Source organism: Urocitellus parryii, chromosome 10, assembly GCF_045843805.1.
Source record: "Urocitellus parryii isolate mUroPar1 chromosome 10, mUroPar1.hap1, whole genome shotgun sequence".
In the NCBI taxonomy this organism is placed as follows: domain Eukaryota; kingdom Metazoa; phylum Chordata; class Mammalia; order Rodentia; family Sciuridae; genus Urocitellus; species Urocitellus parryii.
In genome coordinates this window covers 27,548,379-27,570,819 of record NC_135540.1, presented here as the reverse complement: position 1 = coordinate 27,570,819, position 22,441 = coordinate 27,548,379, and the positions used below count along the sequence as shown (strand labels likewise).

The 22,441-nt window shown below is 45.3% G+C and overlaps 1 protein-coding gene and 1 pseudogene across 9 annotated transcripts in view; one reads left to right on the top strand and one right to left on the bottom strand.

Annotated features, from left to right (window-relative positions):
* Positions 1-505: 505 nt before the first annotated feature.
* Tmem131l (transmembrane 131 like) overlaps positions 506-22,441 on the bottom strand; it is a 166,018-nt gene continuing 144,082 nt past the window's right edge. For 7 of the 9 annotated variants that reach the window (XM_026384757.2, XM_026384759.2, XM_077803609.1 and 4 more), the window contains 9 exons: positions 21,940-22,064; positions 18,773-18,939; positions 15,611-15,796; positions 13,415-13,493; positions 12,063-12,145; positions 4,639-4,759; positions 3,564-3,655; positions 2,221-2,360; positions 506-1,583 (listed from right to left, as the gene is read on the bottom strand). In XM_026384757.2, the coding sequence (XP_026240542.2) occupies positions 1,308-1,583; positions 2,221-2,360; positions 3,564-3,655; positions 4,639-4,759; positions 12,063-12,145; positions 13,415-13,493; positions 15,611-15,796; positions 18,773-18,939; positions 21,940-22,064 (1,269 nt within the window). In that variant the 3' untranslated portion in view covers positions 506-1,307. The remainder of the gene's footprint in view (positions 1,584-2,220; positions 2,361-3,563; positions 3,656-4,638; positions 4,760-12,062; positions 12,146-13,414; positions 13,494-15,610; positions 15,797-18,772; positions 18,940-21,939; positions 22,065-22,441) is intronic. The other 2 variants (XM_026384760.2, XM_026384761.2) reach the window with 2 other exon arrangements.
* On the top strand, positions 15,870-16,458 carry LOC113179913 (prefoldin subunit 4 pseudogene; annotated as a pseudogene).

Below are 22,441 nucleotides of genomic sequence, written 5' to 3'. Positions count from 1 at the left end.
TTGGGGCGTGCATCCAAATTTCACTCCTAAGGCAGAACGATATTCCACTGAATGAATATACCACCGTCTGTTTATCCATTATCTGGGAGTGGACTTGTGGGCTTTTCCCACCTTTTGGCTGTTGTGAACAATGCTGCCGTGAACACAGCTAGTCCACCTCTCTCCTGGCTAGACACCTAGGAAAAAAACCAAAATCTTAACATTATTCAATACTAGGGGCAGAAAGAAGGGTGCTTCACCCACACCAGGTCCCTAAATGGGCTATCTTACAGTTCTCCAGCAGCTCAGCAAGCTTGGGTTAGCTCCCTGCAGAAGGGCAGTCCTAAGGGGACATCATACCCGCTCTCCTTCCCCAGGCCCCCACTCAATCATGGCTAAAAGGAATTCATTCCAAGCAGGCAAAAATGCAGCATTCCACCTAAAAAACACTCCAACTTGAAATTTCCAATAAAGACAAAACTGTATGTAAAAATAACAGATTTTTATTAAAAGTTAAAAACGTCTTCCAAGTTTACACACAGCAAATAGATGATTCCACCTCGATGCACTTCTAACATCAACGACAAGCAGGTACAAACTGGTCTGGCAAACATGCATTATGACCTACAACCCCTAAATACTTGAATTCAGGCTAAGCCTGCTTCCTGGGAGGGCAACTGAACACTTACCAGAATGTGCCGGCTGCTGTCCTTGCCCTAGTGACTGGCCTGTGGAGGGGCAGGAACAGTCTCGGCCAGAGCAGGGGCCTGAGGAGTGTAGCATGAGGCTCTCTGCTTTACTCCAGCAGCCAAGACCCGGCAGCCCCAGGGAGAGGCCAGCGCTCCTCCAGCCCTGAGCAGTGTCCATCCGGCAAGTGCTTGGCCCTGGCTGCAGGTGACAATCCATGGAGAACTTTTGGGAAAATCCTGATTGCCTGAGCCATAGACCAATTAAGTCGGAAATTCTGAGAACGTGCCCCTCCATGTTCTGAAAGCTCCCTGGGTGCTCAGGGAGGGGAAACCATGCAGTCACTCGTTCTCCACCCTTAACCTTCTTGGAAGTCTCCCTTGTTCTGATTGAAAATGCTGGCCATGCCCGACACATTTGTTGGACTGTGAAAGTCACGACATTTTGGTGGCGAGTCTTCTTCCACTGATTTATAAAGGGTTTACAAAAAAATAGAGCACCCAGATTTCATAAAAAAATTTATTTTTCATATAAAAGTGCCAAAATATCCGCCAATGTCACAATCTATCTCAACAACCAGTTTACGCTAGTAATCAAAACACAAGCCTTTTTATTCACATTGTTTAAAAATCCAATTCTTTTCACACATTCCCACAGTAACTCGAGTCTCTGGACAGTGGGAAGTTGGCGTTCCGATTTGCTGTGGAAGTCCATATGTCCAGGTTCATGTAGGCACGGAACGGGTTGAACCCTGGGTAGTACTCCTTGCACACGACCGCCTGGCTTTCCATGTGGGCCGAGTGTTCTGGGCTGGGGCTGACCGGGCAACAACTGTCATACACATCGCTCTGCGGGGCCCAGATAGAACCAAAAAGTCCAGACATTGGAGACAAGCTTCGGGTGCTGGTGAGGTAGGGCTGGGGTATAAACGGGAGGGAAGGAAAGGTTAAAGCAAAAAGAAGCTGCGGAGAGGCAACCTCAAGGCTGAATCAGCACCCGAGGACACAGCCACCCATCCACCCTGTGGCCTGGAAACTACTTTCTACTCCATTTTGTTCAAAGAGGACTGCTGTGAAATCCTCACCTAACCGGATAAGCTTACTTGCAATCTAAGGAAGGACTCACAGCCAAATGCCCTCCATAAATTCATTAAAAAAAAAAAAAAAGATAAAATGTGGTGAAAAAGAAGGTGTTGGGCCCTATCACTGACCCCAACCCCTGACTGACCTTCCTGGGACTTTCACTGCATCTTGTACCACGGTGGAAAGGGGCAGTGAGGACACATAAAGACAGCTGTGTCACACGGGGCCTTTCTCGCCCCAGCGACAAGAGGTCATCTACGACCTCTGCCTGATGCGGTCCGAGAGGACTCTCTCAGTGGGGGAGGTCAGAATGTCACGCTCTGCAGGTGCCCACCTGTCTGACCCCAGGTTAGCCTCCTCCAGAGGGTGGCCAGAGGGGGCTTCTGTGATCTAAAACAGGCCAAGCTTTGGCTGAACTGAACGCTGCGCTCAAGGACTAAAGAAGGATTAAATGACCCAGAGCTGCCCCTACCGGAGAGTTGACGTAACTGGCGTGTCCCCAGGCGGAAGGCATGTTGGGTGGGGTGTTCCAGGTCGACTGAGAATTGTGATCGATAAAACTGGTCTGAACTTCTGCAGGACAAGGAAAGCCGTTGGCATAATTCATGTTTTCTACAAGAACAGGAGACAGCAACACGGGTGAACATTTTCATAGAACTGAATTCTCCGTCTGAGGCAAAAAGACGTCAAGGTCTTACTCTACGGCCAAGTGAGAGACAAACGTTACTCCACTCTGTGTGGACGGACCAGGGGGTCACTGCACTGTCAGTCTCCAGGTTAAACCTGTCTACGAGACACACCACCTGTGGAGCCCTCGGTGGGGAAAGGCTTCTTGGGTCCTGTTTTTCTGTATTTGATGGTAATCTTTTTAACACACAAATCACACTTCAAATAGTACTATAGATTTGAACAGTGACAAGATTCTTACCAGTTCTTAAATGGTTCTTTTTAAAAAAAAAAAATATTTTTAGTTGTACATGAACACAACGCCTTTATTTATTTATTTTTATTTATTTATTTTTAGGTGGTGCTGAGGACCGAACCCAGTGCCTCACACAGGCCAGGCAAGCGCTCTACCACTGAGCCCCTTAAACAGTTCTTTGTGATTTGTTTTTGGTGATGCCGAGTCTCACTGTAGGAAGTGTTCTACCATTAAGCCACACTCCCCCAGTTAAAAAAAAAATTACCTGCTGTGCCAATTTCAGCCACCTGCCCATGAACCACAAGGCCTGGTAAAGCAAGTGGGAGCCAACTACTTAGATATCAACAAAATAGTAAACACAAAGCCTCACACACCCAGGAAGAAAGTTACCAAAGCACCCCCTTGTGGTTAGCAAAGAGCAACTGCGTGTCCCCACAGCCCTTCCTGGAAAAGGCAGCTCTAGTAGGAAAAACCATGATGAGACTGTAATCAGAGCATTTTCCAGGTGATCAAGGAAATCCCATACCTCTTCCTTATTATGACAGATGCCTCAGACCCCACGTCTATGAGTGTCCACGGTTTCCTTGCCAAGCTCCTTTCCTTCCTTTTGTAGCACCACCCCCAGGGGCAAGTCCCTCAGGACATGGAAGAACAAATAAATATGTTCTATTTCATATGGGACCTGCCTCCCTAAAAACAAACCAACCAGCAAACAACCAGGGCCCCAGCCATCCAACAAACCATCCATCCTGTTTAGGCCACATAAGTACAAATGACCCAGTTCTACCTTATTTAGAGAACTAAGCAGAATAGGGTAACATGCAGAAGCCCCCAGACTGAGAATTTCTGAGGGCCACATAAGAGAATGTCACTGGGACGGTTCCAGCTTTTACCTTCTGGAAAGGCATTGTAATCGTTCAGTTCCAACGGGCAGTACACACTGGGAAACTGGCCCTCGCAGGTCGCGCTCCAGTCGATGAAACTGCTGCAAAACACAAGACGGCTGGTTTCAGAATCGGGATGAGAATAGTCAAGTGGAAAATTAGATAGTCAAAGAGGAGAATCATTTTGTTTCCCAGCATCCTCATACCTGCAAATTCCCCAATTTAGGAAAATAAAAGATGATACTTTCTCCAGTCATAGAATCTAAGATTTACTGAACAGTCGTCACCAATGACCTGCCTTCTGCAGGACGGATGGCACTGGCAAGGTGTGCAATTCTTTATCACCGTGTTTGTCAAGTCTAGACAGACACAGAGTCCAAGGCCCAGGCTTTATTATCCCCGCAAAGAATGACTCTTACACACACCCAGAGGACTCAGCTACTGAAACGTCCTCCTCCCACTCCCAGCAGGACCGGCTCAGGGCAGGCACCCCTATAAACACTGCAGCTCACAATATGTTGATCACAGTTGCTGAGCGGCTCTCGTTACAGAAACGAGACAGTAAAGGCTGTTGTAATATGCAGACCCCAAACCTTCCATGAGTTCTGTGATCAAACAAAAATATCAACATTGTCTCAAGTTTCCCAAATCGAGTGACATTCACACCAAACGGTGAATTTAAGAAGTTAGTATTGTGTCAACTACTTTTTGACATACAAGTTCTTTGATTCTTTCAAATTTTAAATGTGTTCAAGAGTGATGCTCTGGAAAAACGGAAGTCTCCTGCTGAGGGGGCAGGGATGGAGCGTGTGTCTTTCAAATTTGCCTCACGTATGAACAGGTCACCATTTCAATTTAAAAAAAGGAAAGTCATGACAGGGCCACCAGCTCTTACTCGGGTTTCTCTCAATGCCTGGCTTCTTGTTTTCTAACACCACAATTCCAAAAGGCAGGAGAAGACACACAGCTGAAGTCCCCTGAAGTAGCAGCTGCCCCCTAATATTTATAGGGACTTCCTAGCAGACCACTCAGATTCCAACTGGGAGCCCTGGGCTCCGTGGGGCGGCAGCGGGGGACAGCGCACCTGCTGTGGACCGGGGCGGGCTCCTGCAGCACTCCGGGTGCCCTGTTCTCCAAAGCGCAGCTCAGGCTGTTTGTCAGACACACTGGCTGTGGGGGCCACAGGTCTCCGGGTGGGTACAGACCTACGGAAGAGAACAAGGTCCTCAGTCCACCTTCTAGTCAGCCCTAGGTATCCATCCTCTAACACCCAGTTCAACGTGTGGACTTTCCAGAAAATACTACCCCATACCACCCACGCATACTGACTTGTGCCTTCCCAGACCCCTTCTGGGGTCATTTCAGGATACATGCTGAAATATAGCACGTCACTTTAATCTTTGCTTCAGGTGGTGCAGGATTTCCTCCCGACCTGGACGACACCCTGCGTTCACTACTCAGCAGGTATGAGAGGGCTCACTTTCTGTAAGGCCCCATTACAGATACCGGGAAGCAGCCATGAACAAGTGCATTCAAGTGAACAGTGATAAACAGAAAAGAAAAAACAAGCACGGCATGGCAGAGGTCCACATACTATGATGACAAACAGCAATTTTAATTAGGACAGTCAAAGGCCCCTCTGAGGGAACACCCCATTGCAGATGTGCCTGAGGACAGGGAGGGAGTCACTCAGGTAAGGGGAATCACATGCCCCGCAGTGGGGACAGTCTACAAAGGCCCTAAAGCAGTGTGCCCGGTGATTCTCCAGAGAAAGGGGACCAGTGGCCAAAAAGAGGGTGTGAGGATGGGGGGTGAGGCTGGAGAACTGACTGTGAGGACACAGCTTTTGGCCCCTTGAAGCACCTGGATCTGGGCACTGCCTTGGAGTCTCATGGGAAGCCACGGGAGGTCCTAGGCAGCATGGCTGCAGGACACAAGGCCCCACGGGGTTCTCCTATTTCTGTGTAGTGGAAGTGCTGGTGGCCTCTGTTCTGGACGATCTTTTCAAGGATTTTTGCTAAGCGAAACCCTTGGGGAATGTAGGCAAAGGGCAGGCAAGCTTATTGCCCCCTAAGCTCAGGCTCCTCTCCTGTAACTCGCCCCCACCACACGGAGGCATCCCTCTGGGGCTGGTGAGGACAGCTGGCGCCAACAGGCGGATGCCTGTGTCGCTGGCTTGGCCTTACCTATGTCTCTGCTTTATGGGAATACATGGCCGCCGTCCCTCTGGGTAAACCTGGTGCCCACTCTGCCATCTGAGGCAAAGCTGCTGGCTCAGTGGGGCCCTCCATTCCCTGAGGTTCCCCAGATGCCCAGGCCTGGCTCACTCATGTTTGGATTTAGCGGAAACCTCGTGTCTTCACAAGAGACTTCACAGCGATGGTCCTAACAGTTTAGCCTGCTACTTGAAGCCACAGACTGGCAGATTAAAGCCATAGATGGCAGAGTGAGGGGTGCCCTCACTCACCTGGCCATTTGGCCTCTGGGCAGGGGGCAAGCAGGGCCCTGGGAAGCCGATTGCATCTGCTGGACCATGCGAGAATCCTCATCTAGGTGCTTTTATGTTCATCTCAAAACAAAATTCTGAACTCAGAACAGGGCAGGTACTTCTCTGTTATCTTCTAGAGCGGGCAGACCTGCTTCTTTCATCCAGCCACTTCCCCTAACTGAAACAGGGATGGATACACATCACCACAGGGAAAGCTACACTTTACCTCCATGGTCTGGGATGGAAACGATGCTTTTCTTTTGTTCCACCTTTCACATTCAACACAGAAAGGAGCCCTTAGGATGCAGTTATCCTACTGACTTCTCCAGGAAGTAAAAAGCAACTGATACGGGTCTTCTGCAATTTGCTTAATTATCAAAAAAAAAAAAAAAATGTTTGCAAGCAGAAGGCTGATGTTTAATTTGAAACAGGTGCTTAGGTCATGGTATTTGTGAATTCTTTGCCTTTTGCTCCAAACAAGACAACGAATAAATGGCAAGTGTGGATGACTTCAGGGTTTTTAAAAAATGTGTTCCAGTTTCAGCCACTGTTATGATAAGCAAATCTGAGATGGCAGCAGTAAAATTCCAAATATTTGTTGTAATTTGAAAAGAAAGAGATGTTAGAAAGTTACATATATCTCTAAATTCTGTTCATTTTGTGACATAAATTTATTGGACAGAAACAAAGGTCCAGCTTTCCAGTTAACCCCCACTATCCTTTTTTTTTTTTTTCCCGGAGTTGTAGATGGACAGAATGCCTTTATTTATTTTTTTATGTGGTGCTGAGGATTGAACCCAGTGCTCACATACACAAGGCAAGCGCTCTACCACTGAACAGCCCCAGGCCTGCAGTTAACCCTTTGATGTGGTGAAGAAGCATAAAGACAAGATACCAAGATTGATTTCATGTCCAATACATTTGGTGACATAAATTTTCACATGTGTAAATTTTCACACATGTAAATCCACATTTTTGGATGAAAACAGGGATTTTTTTTCTCCTGGAGAAAGAAGCTGTTGTTGACTTTTTCAAAAGTCTTGGAACGTTTGCTATTTTTATTTCTACATATAGAGATATATGTAGAAGGAGCAGATTGAGTAGCAGCTAACCCTGTAAATGCATGCTTACATTTAACTGAAAGAATGGTCAAAGCAAGCCCAGTGTCAGTCCATGATGGAACCCTATCCACCTTCCCAAGATGAGAGGCCGCTGTACTACAGTTTTATTCACCCTTTTGTGTGAAGTCACATAGCACAGTAGAGTTAGTTTTCCATGTGGCCAAAGCTGGAAGAAAAGTAGCACGAATAGTTTTTTTTAGTTAAGAAGGTGTGATGGACCCTAGAGTATGATCTGCCTTCGACTTTGGTCAGAGAGTAGAAGAAAAAAATTAGAAGTTTCTATATAACTCCTTTTTCCTAAGTAAAAGAAACAAAAATGTCTTATTTAGCACCATTTGATTCTCCTGGAATTTTAGATTACATAGTCCCATTTTTTGAAGTCATAAGTAACTCTTTCCCTTCAACCCACATGGGTACTTGGATTTATTTTTCTAGGTGGTAGTTGTAACACTAAACTGAAAAGACTTGGACTCAGGGTAAATTTCCCCGGTTGGAATTGGACTTTCTCATCAGCAAATGGTTCTATCTCAGAACCAATGTTCCCAATCCTGTGGTTGTTCCATTATAGATTTAGAAATTCAGGATCTGAAAAAAACCTCAAATAAAAAAAATAGTTCCAATTTAATACAAAAATAAAAAGGACTCTTTGGACTGTGAAATGCAGAAACAAATTTTGGCTTCTCATTATACTTCCAGGCCACTGAAATAGAGGCCCCCTGTTGGGGCCCATTCTCTGCTGAGACCAGGTGGAATCTAGCCACTGGTGGAGTCTGCCCCACCCAGACTGCCATCCTTGCTGCTGGGTCCACCCCCACAGAGGGGAGGACTGCACGCTTCCGCTGTGGCCACTGGCTACCGTGGCCTTCTGGACTGTGACCGTCCAACAACTGTAAACAGCACTCTCCTTCCAGGACTACGCAAGTGCCCCAGGATTGTTCTTGTGTGGAAGCCAGGCAGGAACTTGGCCTCCCTCCCCAAAACAGAGATTTGCTCCTTGGGGGTAAGTCTGAGAGACCTCTGGGTATTTGAAGAAATACCACCAACAGACGATGCAGCCTACATATGACGATGCTTGCTCAAAAATGAGGCTGCCCTGGGGACAACTTCCTGCCCCTAAACATGCCTGAGTAGTAATCACTATGAGACAAAGTCCATCCAACTAGAAAAGTGGCATTAGCTGGCTGCGGTGGCACATGCCTATAATCCCAGAGGCTTGAGAGACTGAAGTGGGAAATCATTTAAACCCAGGAGGAGCTTGAGGTCAGCCTGGGCAACACAGTGACACCCTAACTTTAAAATCCAAAAACCAAAGGTGGTATGACATTTGTCCTTGGTACTGGCCAGGCCAAAGCGATCAAAGTTGACCCTGGAAGGCATCTCTCTGCCCAGAGATGTCAGGGATGATGGGGTTGCCCTCCTGCAAGAGGGAATCTGTGCCATCATAAACATGCTCTGCTATACCAGAGTACCACCTCCTGCCAAGGGGAAGGCCAATGCAGAAATGGCTTACAGAGCCAGCCACCTGGCTTCCTAAGTAGACCTCGGGGGTTTATGGGAGTTGTTCGGCTGGATGGGGCTGGATTCTCTGGGGCACACTGAAGTCAAAACAGCAGGGTGGTTTCATTCTGCTGCTTAGAATCCTGTTGATAGCAGCTGCTATAATGTTGTATGTGACAAATCAGACAGACTTGATCCCACCTTCTGTTTAATTATGATTAATTAAGAATTGCTGGGGCTGGGGTTGTCGCCCAATGGTAGAATGCTTGCCTAGCACATGTGAGGCCCTGGGTTTGATACTCAGCAACCACATAAAAATAAATACACAGAACAGAGATATTGTATCCATCTACAAATAATAATAAAAATCAAAAAGAATTGCTAATAGAACAATGCACTCAGGAGAAAATCAGGAGCCAAGGCTACACATAGAAACAAGAAGTGAGCATATCATAAGACACGTCTCTATGCTTCTGTACTGTGTGCCAACAGAAACCCCTTGATTCTGACCTATGTTTCCAAGAATGCTTTTAGGCAAAGCCTCAAAGATAAAGGAAATATCTGCTTTTGGAACAAGGGCAAGTATGCTTAATGTCTACTAAAATAAAGACAATGCCTCCTGCCCATGGTAAAAGACGTGGGTTCCTTTCCTGTCTGTCACCCCCATGGCACTGGGGGCAAGGACGTGAACATGCTGATGCTCATGCAGCCTCCTGGGCTAGCCTTCTGTCTTGGACCCAGGTGGCTTTTGTCTTCTGCCAGCTCATACAAAATGTCAGCAGCTAACTTGTGAACTTGAAAGTAGCAGAAGAACCTCAGAGGCTTTGAGGCTCTTGCCAGTGATGTGATCTGACTTGTGTTTAGCACGATCTTTCCGGCCTCTGTGTTAACAATGGGGACACGGTAGAAGCAGGGAGACCTGTTAGGAAGCTACTGTGATCATACTAGTGGGAAGTAGGGATGGCCTGGATAACTGTGGTGGAGGTGGTGGGCAGTGAGCAGATGCTGGGGTGTCTGGAAGGTGGCCTGCTGACAGAGTAAGACTGCAGCGTATCTGAGACACAAGAAAGCAAAGTCCAGGATGACTCCCAGATTTGGGACCTGAATAAGCAGAAAGATGGGAAAACCGTAAGGAGAGCAGTTCTGAGGGAGATGACCAAGTAACGTGGGTACCTGCTGGAACCCCCAGAAAAAATGTCAAACTGGCAGTCACTGATGATGCCAGAGTTCCAGGGAGACCCAGGTGGCAGACACAAATGTGGGAGTTCTCAGGGTAGAGAGCGACACTTAAAGCTTTGAAAAAGGTGAGATCCACAAGGGGTAGAGAGATGATGCTCTGGAGGGCCGTGATCATGAGAGGAGGTGAGGAGGCGCTGACTCAGGAACCTACAGCATGTGACACGGAGACCAGAGTCAGGGCTGGCCAGGGACTTCATGGGGAAACACCAGGGCCAGCAGCAGTGCTCCAGTGGAGAGGAGGTGCGAGAGCTGGATTGAGGGCTTCTACGGAGCACGGGAGGAAAAGAACCTGAACTGGCAGGCACCGGCCGTTCTTTAGAGGAGTGCCCTAAGAACAGGAGCTGAGAAGCTGAGCAGCAGTGACTGAAATGAGTGGGGAGAAGGGGTCTGGGCTATTGCCGGATTCTTACGGCATATTTTCGAGCGCATGGGAGTGACCTGTGAAGACAAAACTGATGAGAAGTTCGAGACATCAGCCTTGGACAGGAGAACGGCACCAACAACTCCACAGGCTGCCACAGGAGGGGAGCAGAGAAGGGATCGAGGTGGGGCGTGTGGAGGGGTGTGGGAGCTTCCTGAAAGGTTCCGAATTGCTTTTCTCTTTCCAGTAAGACAGAAAGCAAGATGGACCAAGAGAATGAGACAGAGGCAACGGAGTGTCAAGACAGGGGTTCTGCAGCTTGATTGCAAGGAAGGAGAAGAGTCAGGGAAACCACTGCACCTGGGGGTCAAGGCACTTCTGCCAGAGGAGAAGGGAGGTGCAGAGCTGGGAGGGACGGGCCCAGACTCTGAAGGCAGAAGACTGTAGGCAAAAGCTGTTTTTCTGTGACTTCAGGACCTAACTAAGGATGGACACAGCTGACCAGGTGTAATAGGTACTGGCTATGAAGGAGAAGCAGGTTAAGGCACTGGGCACACACATACACATGGATCACAACACCAGAGTACATACACATCCCCCTAGTTGACAATAAAACCAGAAACTGAGTTCAGTAAAGGGTTTCTGGTTTTGGTTTGGGTGCCAAGGAGTGAAGCCAGCATGTGCTCTTCCTGAGCTACACCCCCAGCCCCAGGTGTCTGTTTTGAATTTTTAGTTCCCTGCCATTAATCAAATCCTCTCTTTCCTCAATTACCTCATAGAAACAAACATAGGACCATCTAAACCTCCCCTCTTCTTGCCTTAGCAAATTACAAACCATTCAATTTTAGATTTCCCTTTTATTAAAAACATTGACTTTACTGGACTCATCATTTGATCCAATTTACAAATAATTTGTTTCTGCTGATCATGTGACAAGTGGAAAACCTATTCAAGGAACAGCACAGAGGCGTTGTATTTCCAAATAAAAATTCTCCAATGGATAGACCAGATTTTACATCCAGCTTTAATTTGTCTGAGCAGAAGCAAGTATGTGTATTAAAGCTAAATGACACCAGGAGTATCCTATCAGGATCCCTGACCCTGATTTGGCAAGGAAGAAGCCCCAGAATGAGAGGAGACTAAAGGCACAGACAAAGAAAGGTGGAAGAGCAGGGTAAAGGAGAGGGAGACCAAGGGGCATCGGGAATGAACCCCTGATGGAGGAGAGGTTTCCTTCTGCCCACCCTACTCCCACACTCCAAGGCCTCCGTCCTCCCCAAGTCTCAGGGAGCTCAGCTCTTGGCTTCAGGCCTTGTGCAGGAACAAGGCTGGTCACCTGGGCACTGAGGCTAGATTAACAGGTTTTGGGTTTTTTTAAAATACAATGTGAGTGGGGGGCAGGAAAAGGAGAGGGCCAGGGAACAGGGAAGCAGGTGGGAGTGTGGAAGCCTCACCCCTGGCTTGCTCTCCAAGTGGGCCTCACTTCTCTTGGGCCCTTCTGTTCTCTCTCATCTCTGACTAGAGCAGTGGACCCTGGCAAGGGGCTCCGACTGTACCCAGCGGTGGGGCTGGAACAGCTCTGCCTCAGCTGCACAGAGAGGGTTTAGTGCAGAAGGTCAGAAGATACCAACAAGGCAAGGGCAGAGGCCCTGATGTTGCCCGTCTACAAAGCTGGCGCCTCCCCCGTGATTCCAAGTGTACCTTGGAGATGCCACCCCACCCCCACTCCCACTCTGCCCCCTGCTTGGTCTCCTCAAGTTCTGCAGCCAGGAAGGCTGGCCCCGGGGGGTACTGTGCCTCACCTTTGTCTTCTTCAGCACCTGCAGATCCAGCAGGAAGGCCGGGCTGGGAGGGCTCTGGGTACTGTGGGACGTTACTCACGTCTCTGTGGGGCAAGCAAAGAAGGCACTGCTGAGTTTTCTGTGTAAGAACATACTGAAATTTCACAACCAAGTCCAACGGAGGTTTTACATGAATTCTTTCTCTCAAAAATATCATGTAGACCAAAAAGTACAGCAGAGCTGAGAGAACTAAATTCCCGAGATCTTGCAAAGTTTTGCTTTTATGAAACAATAAAAATTTAACCAAAGTGACTAAGGCAACCTGCCACTTCCATCTGCCTCCTGCCAGACAGCAGCAATTCTTAGTCCAGAACTGACTTTCTACCTCTAACTGAAAGTTCACGGCGCCTTCCTTGGCCTGGCCGATAGCTGCGTTTCCTTCTTCACATCACCCATCTAGTTACATCCCTCCATCCTCAGGAGGCAGGTGCCCAGGGAACCTGGTTACACCTGCCACTCTGAAACTCTCTCCTGGTTTACCCTGTTCTCTCGACCATTAAAGGTCCATCAGCCCTCCAAATCCACAGGTTCCCATCTATGGATTCAACTGACCACGGGTTGAAAATATTTGGAAGAAGATATATTGTTGTCGTTGAGGGCTATGCAGGAAGATGCTCAGGCATCACAAGGCCTGTGATGGCTTTGCCTGTCCTGAATGCGTGCAGATTTTTTTTTCTTTGTCACTATTCCCTGCACAATACGTTTCAACATCTGTTTACAGTGCATTAAGTTTTACAAGTATCTAGAGGTGATTTAAAGTGCACAGGAGGATATGCACGGGTTATATGCAAACACACACCATTTTATCTAAGAGTCCAGAGTATACCCAGATTTTGGTGTCCCAGGGGAGTGAGTCCTGGAACCAATCCCCTGAGCACACAGAGGGACATTTAGAGTTGTTTATACTTTTATACTTGTCCAATGCTGCAGAACACATCATACAGAGGAGTTGTAAATGTGTGAGTTCTACTAGGTTCTTAAAAATCCTCTGAATTATCAATGCTTGGCTTTGTTTCAAGTCTTAGCAAAAGGCAGATGGCTCCCAGCATTATAGTAACTCCTGCCTCCTCTTTCTCTTTCCGAAACAACACATTTTCTCTATTACTGAGAAGGCAGTGACACCAGAGACTGCCATGTGAATTGTGTTTACTTAGAAGGATCAATCTTTTTGAATTATTAATATAATCAGGTTTCACTGTCCTGCATCCTTATTTTGAATTTTAACCTGCAGAACCGAGTGCCAAGAAAACACACTGACTGAAAGAAAAAGCACAGAAAAAAGTATCATAAAGGCTGAAAAAATAAAAACTTACGTGGGATTGCAGATGTGATGAGAAAGGTTCAAGGAGATAGGAGTTTCAGAAGAAAAGTCGTTTTGGGAAACACTGTCTCCTGCACTCAAAAAATAACACGTATCACAAATCTTCTAAAACAGTACAATTCAACTGTATATACTCTGTATCAAGAGGCATTATTAACTCCAATCAACACGTTCAGTTTTAACTTTAAACTGATATTTACAATCAATTCATTTTTAAAAGACCTTTAATAACCCATCTTTTCATTAAAAAGCTAAAATAAAACTCAACATTTAAATTTAAGAATTTTGGTATAGGCTGGATGTGTGGTGCACACCTGTAATCCCTGCAGCGCGGGAGGCTGAGGCAGGAGTATCATGAGTCCAAAGCCAGCCTGAGCAAAAAGTGAGGCTCTGAGCAATTTAGCAAGATTCTGTCTCCAAAAAAACAAAACAAGGGCTGGGGATGTAGCTCAGTTGGTAGTGTGTATGCCTACCATGCACAAGGCCTGGTTCAATCCCCAGCACCAGAAAAACAAAACAAAAAATACGGGATGGGATATGGCTCCATGGTTAAGTGCCCCTAGGTTCAGTCTCTGGTTAAAAAAAAATTTTTTTTTGCTATAATGTATGTTACATTATGAGAGAAGTTGAAACTATCAATATTATGCAATGTTTAATAGTTTTTTAGATTAAAAAATTAGTTATATAATTATAGTGCTCACTTAGTTCATAAAAGTAATATATGTCCATTATTTTAAAAAAATCAATAAAAAGAAACAAGAAATTTTTTTTCCATAGACACAGACTTATTTGGGAAAGTAGATATACATCAGGGAGAATGCAGGCCATCTCCAGAGGGACAGAGAGCCAGAAATTCAAGTTTAAAGAAAAGTTATAAATCATCTACAAATACACTATCAATATGATCATTCAGGTATCTCTTTTATGTGCGTATACATATATAAAATTTATATATATATATATAAATTGGGATCACATTCTATACATACTTGTCTTTTTATGTATTTTTTAATTTGTTCTTTTTAGATATAGTGTTTTGACATACTATACATACATGGAGTATAACTTTCCATTCTTGAGGTTGTACTATGCTTTGTCTTTTCAATCTTTCCACATTGAGGACATTTTCCAACTATTATATAGCATTCAAGCACAACTTAACCCATCTCATCCCACTGCACTGATTTGGAACACCTACAAAAACTTAAGTTGAGCAACAAGCACACCACTTACGGTAATTCTGCATTAATCATTATGTTTTCAGAGGTCTGTTCTCTTGAGAAGATTGGTGAATGTTTAGAGCATTTGAAAACATTTAAATCCATTAGGAAATTGGCAGAAATTCTGCTGCAAAAGTTACTTCTACTAAATGTTCAACTGAACAAAATATTACATACATAACTGATACATAACACAGGAAGTGGATTCAAGAAAGTATTCTCTAGAACTGTGTTGTCATTCAAGTTACCAATGGTGGAAAACATGGTGTACACACACACAGGATAGAACATTAAGCCTTAGGAAGGAAGGAAATCCTGACTCATGCTCCAACACGAAAGAGCCTTGAGAACCCATGCTGACTGAAGTAACCCAGTCACAAAGAGACAGTGACGCTATAGGACCCCACTCACACGAGGTACCTAGAGGAGTCAGGTTCACAGGGACAGACAGTAGAAGAGAGTAATGGGGGCTACAAGGAGGAGGAACAGGAGCGGCTGCCTGAGAAGTCCTGCAGATGGGGACGGGGGTGGCCACACAACCATGGGAACAAACATAATGTCACCGCACTTTACACTTGAAAATGGCATAAAGCCTGGTGGCTCAGGGGCAGAGCACTTGTCAGCACGTAAAAGGCCTGGGTTCGTCCCAGCACCAGGAAATCAACACAAACTGGTCACAGTGATGAACTCTGCATTACACAGGTTTTGCCACAATAAACAAGAACACACAAATGCACAGCTCTGTGACCTGCTTCAAAGACAGAGAACAAGTCGTGATGATGGTTTGGAGGGAAATGAGGAGGGAGAGGGCAGGAAAGAAAATAAAAGGGAATGAAGGTCAGAACAAAGCCAAGACTAAAGTCCCCTCTGTCCTCTGTTTTCTGCAACGCAGAGCCAGACCCTGTGCTGGACCCACCGGAGGGCAACAGAAGGCCACTCCGGGGCACTAGCCTCCTCCTGGGACTCACCGGCTGGCAGGAAGTGCTGCGGGTCCACCACGGGCTTCCTGTCACCATCGGAGCTGCCGCTGCTGCTCCAGCTGCCCCAGCTGCCCCGGCTGGCACGGACGCTGCCCGAGGAGCTTCCACAGTCAGAGCTGGAATCCGAGCAGAACTTGTCTGCACACTTCTTCACGGGCTTCTGGAGGTAACTGTCTACAGCAGGTGAGAGAGAAACCGTGTTCACTCACACAATTTCAACCTGATGCCATTTCTAACAAATGGAGAGATGTGGAACCAGGAAGAGGCCAGAGTTAGCTCCAGGGCTCAGCAAGAAGAACCAAGATGTCCACTGACCCTCACACAGGGCTGTAAGAGCAGCAGCGCAGAGCTGAGACTCTGCCTGCGGGAAGGACGACTGGACTCATGTGGGGCCAAGGGTCAACGGCAAGTAGGACCTCGATCTAAAAATGGTTCTGGGGCAGTCCCAAGATGGCATAAAAAAGATGTGTTGTGAAAGATGTCAATGTTACTTTGGAAGATCAACAAAATCAACAAACAAATTGTCACAGAACATGAGTAGAATCACAGAGCTAAAGGAAGAAAGAGAAGTAAAAAAGAACTCCAAAATTTAGAAGATGCTTGTGATGACATCACGATGACCACTTAAAGGTACTTCCGCAAACTGGCGAAGTTTTCGTCAGCCATTCTCAAGAAGAAACACAAGAAATGTTAGAGGAAGCAAAGAAAATCTCCAAGAAGAAACTGACGCCTTAGAATCCAGAGTGGAAGCAATTCAGCAGATGTTGGCAGACTTGGAAGTTCAATTATGTGTAAAATTTGGCAGCAAAACAAACTCTGAAGCTGATGAAAGTTAAACATTTTATAATACTTATAAAAATTTGTTTAATAAACTTGAATTTTTTTAAATGATGATTTTCCTTCTTCAAATGAGATGGAAAGGAAAACTTATCTTTTTAAACTTTTACTTAATGGAAACTCGCCTATTCTTACATCTTGTTTATATTTTTAAAAGACAGCATCATCTATATATTTTGCATATATCAAGTTTAGGTGTTTTGTGCCATGTTATTAAAACCAGTTAAGCAATCGTTGGTTTCTCTATTATCTAGAATACTTGTTCGTTTATAAGAAAATCTAAGTTGTGTCCTGTTCTTTCTGCATCTGATCTCAGTTGCTATCTAAGGATGGTGAAAACCGTACAAGAATATATATGGTCCTGTACTTGTCTGCTCAATCCACAATAAAAACTTTGTCAATTACTTAAAAAGTACATAAATATATACAACAGACTTATTTGAACATATTTAACAAACATCACTATCATAGGTGTTAGTAAAAGAACAGGTAATATTCAGACAGGCCAACTTTTTCTTTTTCTCTTTTTGATACTGTGGATTGAACCCAGGGGCACTTAACCACTGAATGACATTGCCAGCCTTTTTTATTTTTTGTTTTGAGATAAAGTCTTGCTAGGAGGCTTACAAGTCTTTCTAAATTGCTGAGGCTGGCCCCAAACCTGCAATCCTCCTGCCTTAGCCTCGTGAAGTGCTGGGATTACAAGCATGCAAACCACACCCAGCCACATCAATCTTCATACAAATACAGAGTTGAACAACGAAAGAATGAAGAATATTTTAGAAATCAAGAGATGTAAAAAAAAAAAAGGTTTATGTAAATGTTTGATTTTTTTTTTAATTATACACTTTACACTTTATTTTAGTGCTCTGTAATTAATTGGGGTTTATGTTGACAATGATGTGGAGGATAAACAGCTGTGTATTTAAAAGTAAGGCTCAGGAGGCTGAGGCAGGAAGACTGAAAGTTCAAAGCCAGCCCCAGTAACTTAGCAGGGTCCTAAACAACTCAGCAAGAGCCTGTCTCTAAATAAAAAACAAAAAAGGTTGGTGATATGGCTCAGTGGTTAAGTGCTCCTGGGCTTAATCCCTGGCACCAAAAATAAATAAAAATTAAAAGTAAGCCTTAAAAAAAGGGGAGCATTTGCCTGTCGTTCTTCCCAATAATAATAATAATAATAATAATAATAATAATGGTTCTAGAGGCTGGAACTCAATTCAGTGGTAGAGTACTTGCCTCATGTGTGGAAGGCCCTGGGTTCTAGTCCCAGCACTGCAAAAATAAAATAAAAATGGTTCTAGAAATAATGAACCACTTCTATTAATAAAACTGAGGCTAGAATCTATGGAAAGAGAGGTTTGTAGATAATTTCTCCCTGTTTTATTAAGATGTCCACTAAAATTTAGAAGTATTTGATATATGTGTAGGAAGAATCTCCAATAAAACCAGAAGTAGCCAGGCATGGTGGTGCACTCCTGTAATCCCAGCGGCTTGAGAGGCTGAGGCAGGAGGATTGTAAGTTCAAAGCCAGCCTCAGCAACTTAGCGAGGCACTTAGCAAGACCCTGCCTCTAAATAAAATATAAAAAAGGGCTATGGATGTATGTGGTTCAGCGGTTGAGCACCCCTGGGTTCAATCCTCAGTACCAAAAAAAAAAAACAAAAAACAAAAAACACAGAAAGCAGTATAACTGTCAAAAGAATGAAAACATAAAAGACAGGGACAGTCCAGTTAACTGCGGTGGCTGGAGCGTGCACTGTGAACTCATGTGGGCTGAGAGGACTGTGAATCCCCCACCACCCTACACCCTTCCGGCACTGCCAAGTTCAGTGCTCCAGCCCCACCGTCCTCAATCCTACCCTGGTCCTAGCACTGGGTGCCCCTCTATCTCTCCCTTGGGGGTCCTGCCTACCAGCCTTTGGGTGGGGCAGTGACTTGGCTCTTTGGAAACTGTCTGGCTCAAGAGTAGCAGTGGCACTCTCTCAAATGGATACTCCCCCCTTCCACCAAGGGTGTCCCTGTCTAGAGCAAGCACTCCTTGCTCCTGCAGCAGTATGTACGAGGATAGATGAGAATGGCCACGGGTTTTGTTGTTGTTTCGTTATTTTGATGGAGGGGGGCAACACTAGAGGCCTGCCCAGGCTCCACAGAATCCTAGCTCTCTAGTGCCACCCTGACAGCATCCTATTTGGACCTTAGTTAGCCACAATGCCTGTCAAGTTGTCAGTCAAAGCAGGACTTCTTCTCACGCTGGACACCTCAAGGAAATTAAACTGTCCCCAAAAGCCCCGCTTAGCTCCATGTATTACATACCTGCCTCTCTCTGTGCAGCAGGTGAACTGCTTGCCGTTTCTGCATCTGCTTTACAACTCTCCCCAGGGCTCTCCTGTATACACCAGCTCCTCACATCAGTGCCACTGCCCAGCTCAGACCTCTCAAAATCACTGCACACAAGCTTCAGTTCACTCTGTTCAGAAGACCTGGGGGGCAGGGGACAAAACAACATTTCATGTATACACACACGTCCTTCCCTAAGACCTGAGACTCAGGAAAGTATGACCCTAGGAGAAGTTGAGGCCTCCTCTCTTTGGGTCTATTGGAGAACACGATGAGCAAGGAAGGGGACATCAGTAAGAAAGAGATCCGGGGGCTGGGAGCACAGCTCCGTGGTAGAGTTTGTGTTTAGCATGCTTGAGGCCCTGCGTTTGAGCCCCAGCACCAAATTCTTAACCAGGTTGCCATTTGGGGACTAGAATTAATTTGTAAGACATTGATTTTACTTAAAAGTTTACCATGAGAGGAATACGACTCTGCAAGGTCACTCAAGGTTGACTGATAAGTAGCTGGCTTGGGATTCTTGGCTTGTTTCCTTTGCTTTTCAATAGATGAACCTGCTCTGCCTGGTGTCTGACAGAAGGTACTGAGTGTTAAACAGCCCCTCACTCATTCATTTAGTAAATGTCTGTTGCATGTACTATGTTCTGTGTATTGTCCAGAGAGGTGGAGCGTGTATAAGGAAGGAAAGCACAGCCCCACCCCTAATATGGATTATGAAGCTGAATAAATCTCTTGCTAGACCACAAACTCTTCCAGGGCAGAATTACAATACAATTTCATAAACGTTGATACAGAAATGTGGAGAATGTTCTGGGATTAACCAGAGGACTTTTTCGCATGCTCCAATTTTGGTACACAGTACTGAGTCTGCAGGATGGCAGGAAAGAAGATGAAATATGTGAGGTGCAACAGACGGTTCTGCTGGTTTCTTCTGATCAAGGTAAAAATAGGATGTGGGCAGAAACAAGAGTCCAGGCAACAGGCTACTCAATAACCACCACCTACTTCTTAAGCATCATGTTCTCAACACATTATGAGCAGTTACAGACTCTGCCTTGGAAGTTATTTTTTAACAATCCAATTATTCCTTCAGCATCTCAGAAATCTGCTTTTAAAAGTATCATAACATTTCATTGGTAAAACTGCACTCTACTTTCATATCTTTCTATAAATTCATATCTGGGAAAATAGACTACATTAAAGTGACTTCATGGTCAATCGTATGTTTATAAAAACAAATACATAAAAGAATACAAGATCTGCGTCTCACTTCCTTTCTACAGAATGTTAGGCTTCAGCTTTCAAATAATTCACTTTAAATTATCCGGGCTAAACAAGGAAAATGACCCATCAATAATTAGAATTCAGTGTTATTAACAAAGTAATAATGGGTTACGTTTATTCTTTCATAACTGCACTTTGTGGTGGTGCCATGTGAGCTGGGTGTGGAACTGAGCCTGGAGGCGACCCTACAGCTGCCCCGCCCCCCGCCCATCATCCAGGACTGCACCTCGCTTGGGAGCTCTCTCAGTGCTGGGCCAGGACCCTGAGCTCCCCAAAGTGGAACCCTTTCCCTATACAAATGTGGAACTGCTGGTGAAAAAAATTTTAACAAAAACATCAAAGTGTTCATCTGAGACCACAAGAAAAAGAAATCTCTAGGTGCCAGAACTCAGAAGAATAAGAAGCTGGGGCAACGGCTTCAGTGCCCACCCATGGACAGCTGAAGACAGGCCTCAGGGGGTTGGAACAGCATTTCCAACATAAAACTGAGGTCCTGGAAGGGTCAGCCTCCATTCAAGGAGGAACCTGAAAAGATCCATCCCAGGGCCCAAGGAGGACGAGGCAAGGGAGGATGTGTCTGCTACAGGTTTTCCCATGTGTGGGTGTGGGGCGCTGGAAGAGTGATATAAGAAATCAGAACTTGAGAGTGCCCGCCTGGTATGCACAAGGCCCTAGGTTCAATCTCTAGCAATAGGGGGGAAAAAATCAGAATTCAACTGGGTAGATTTGGAGTTAGACTGTGTACAAACACAACTGACCTGGTTAAAACAAATCCTTAAATGGGAAATTTATATGTTAGATTTAAGGAGGCTATTCCTGGAACCTCAGCAATACAGGATTCTCACAAAACATCATGCAGCTCCTTATATTACAGATAAGAAAATGAAAGTCCAGGGCACTTAAGCATCTTAAGGAAGCAAGGTTTCCAAAACCCAGTGCCAAACTGCCGGGTTCAATCCTGGCTGTGCCCTTGCCAACTGGGGAGCCATCAAGGAGCGACTGACTACCTGGGCACCTCGCTTCCCACAGCTGCAAGAACCCACCTCATGCAGGACTGAAGCGGGGGTTATGGCGGGGGGGTGGGAGGTAGGGGGGAGTGACTATTCCATCTTACTATGCCAGTGGCCAGGCTGGGAACAGGTGGCCCTGCCTGTGTCCAGGGCTTTCTCCTGTACCTGTCTCACAAATGCTCCTGCACTTCACAGACAGAACGAGGCTTTGGCACAGAAGAATGCTTAATCCTTTTCCTAAAACCTCTTGGCTTTTAGCATTTTGTAAAGGAAAGATTTAAAATAAATTTTTGAAGCCGGGTGTGGTGGAGGTACATCTGTTAATTCCAGCTCCTCAGGGGGCTGAGGCAGAAAGATCACATGTTCAAGGCCAGCCTGGGCAACTTAGTGAGATCCTGTCCCAAGGCCGGGAAAATAGCTCAGTGGTAAAACATACCTGGGCTCAATCCCCAGTACAAAAATAAAATAAAATAAAAAAATTTTAAAAAAACAAAGAAAAATGAAAAGGATGGTGGAATGAAGTGGATATTATTACCCTGCACCATGTACAGCCAGAGGAAGGGGAAGCTGTGCTCCATTTGTGTACAATGTGTCAAAATGCATTCTACCGTCATCTACAACTAATTAGAACAAACTAAAATAAATAAATAAATAAAACAAGAAGGCCCCTGTAAGGTACTTTTAATAAAAATACAATCAGAAAATATGTTAATTTTATAAGTTTATTTCAATCTTGAAGTACTATATTTGGTCACCTATCCAACCTTAAATAAAAGATAACAGCACAATGCACAATCATAAAGTAAGAAATCAGACCAAAATCATAAAGAAATGGTAAAAACCACACACCTCGAGGCCTGGGTGACACCCCTCTTCTTGTTCTTTCTACACGTTCGATTTTTATTCCAATTCAGATTTTGCACATTTCCGTCTCTTTTCTCCTGAAGCTTCTTCTTCCTGAAAGGATCCTCTTGCTAAACAGGAAAAAGAAAGCGTTGAGCGGCTTCAAGTGCCTCGACATGAAGAGAAACCCTCTTGTGTTTGTTTTCATTTTTGAAGACCAACTCCATCTGCATTTAAAATGACCCTGCTCTGGTGACAACTGAGACATATGTTCCTCGGCCTCTAGTTTGTTTTCATTTCTCTCCTTTCTCCATCTCCCTCTAGCTCCAAAGAAAGAGAAGAAAAAAACGAACTGTTGCCTATAAAATTCCTGAGGGGCTAAAAAGGAAAAACATCTGCTAGCAATTTAAGGGTGGCTTGCTGTTGGCTTCAGCAGCAATAAATCCTCCAGCCCCCCCCCCCCCCCCCCCCCCCGTTAATCTGGTGTGTGCAACTCCCACGAATGACT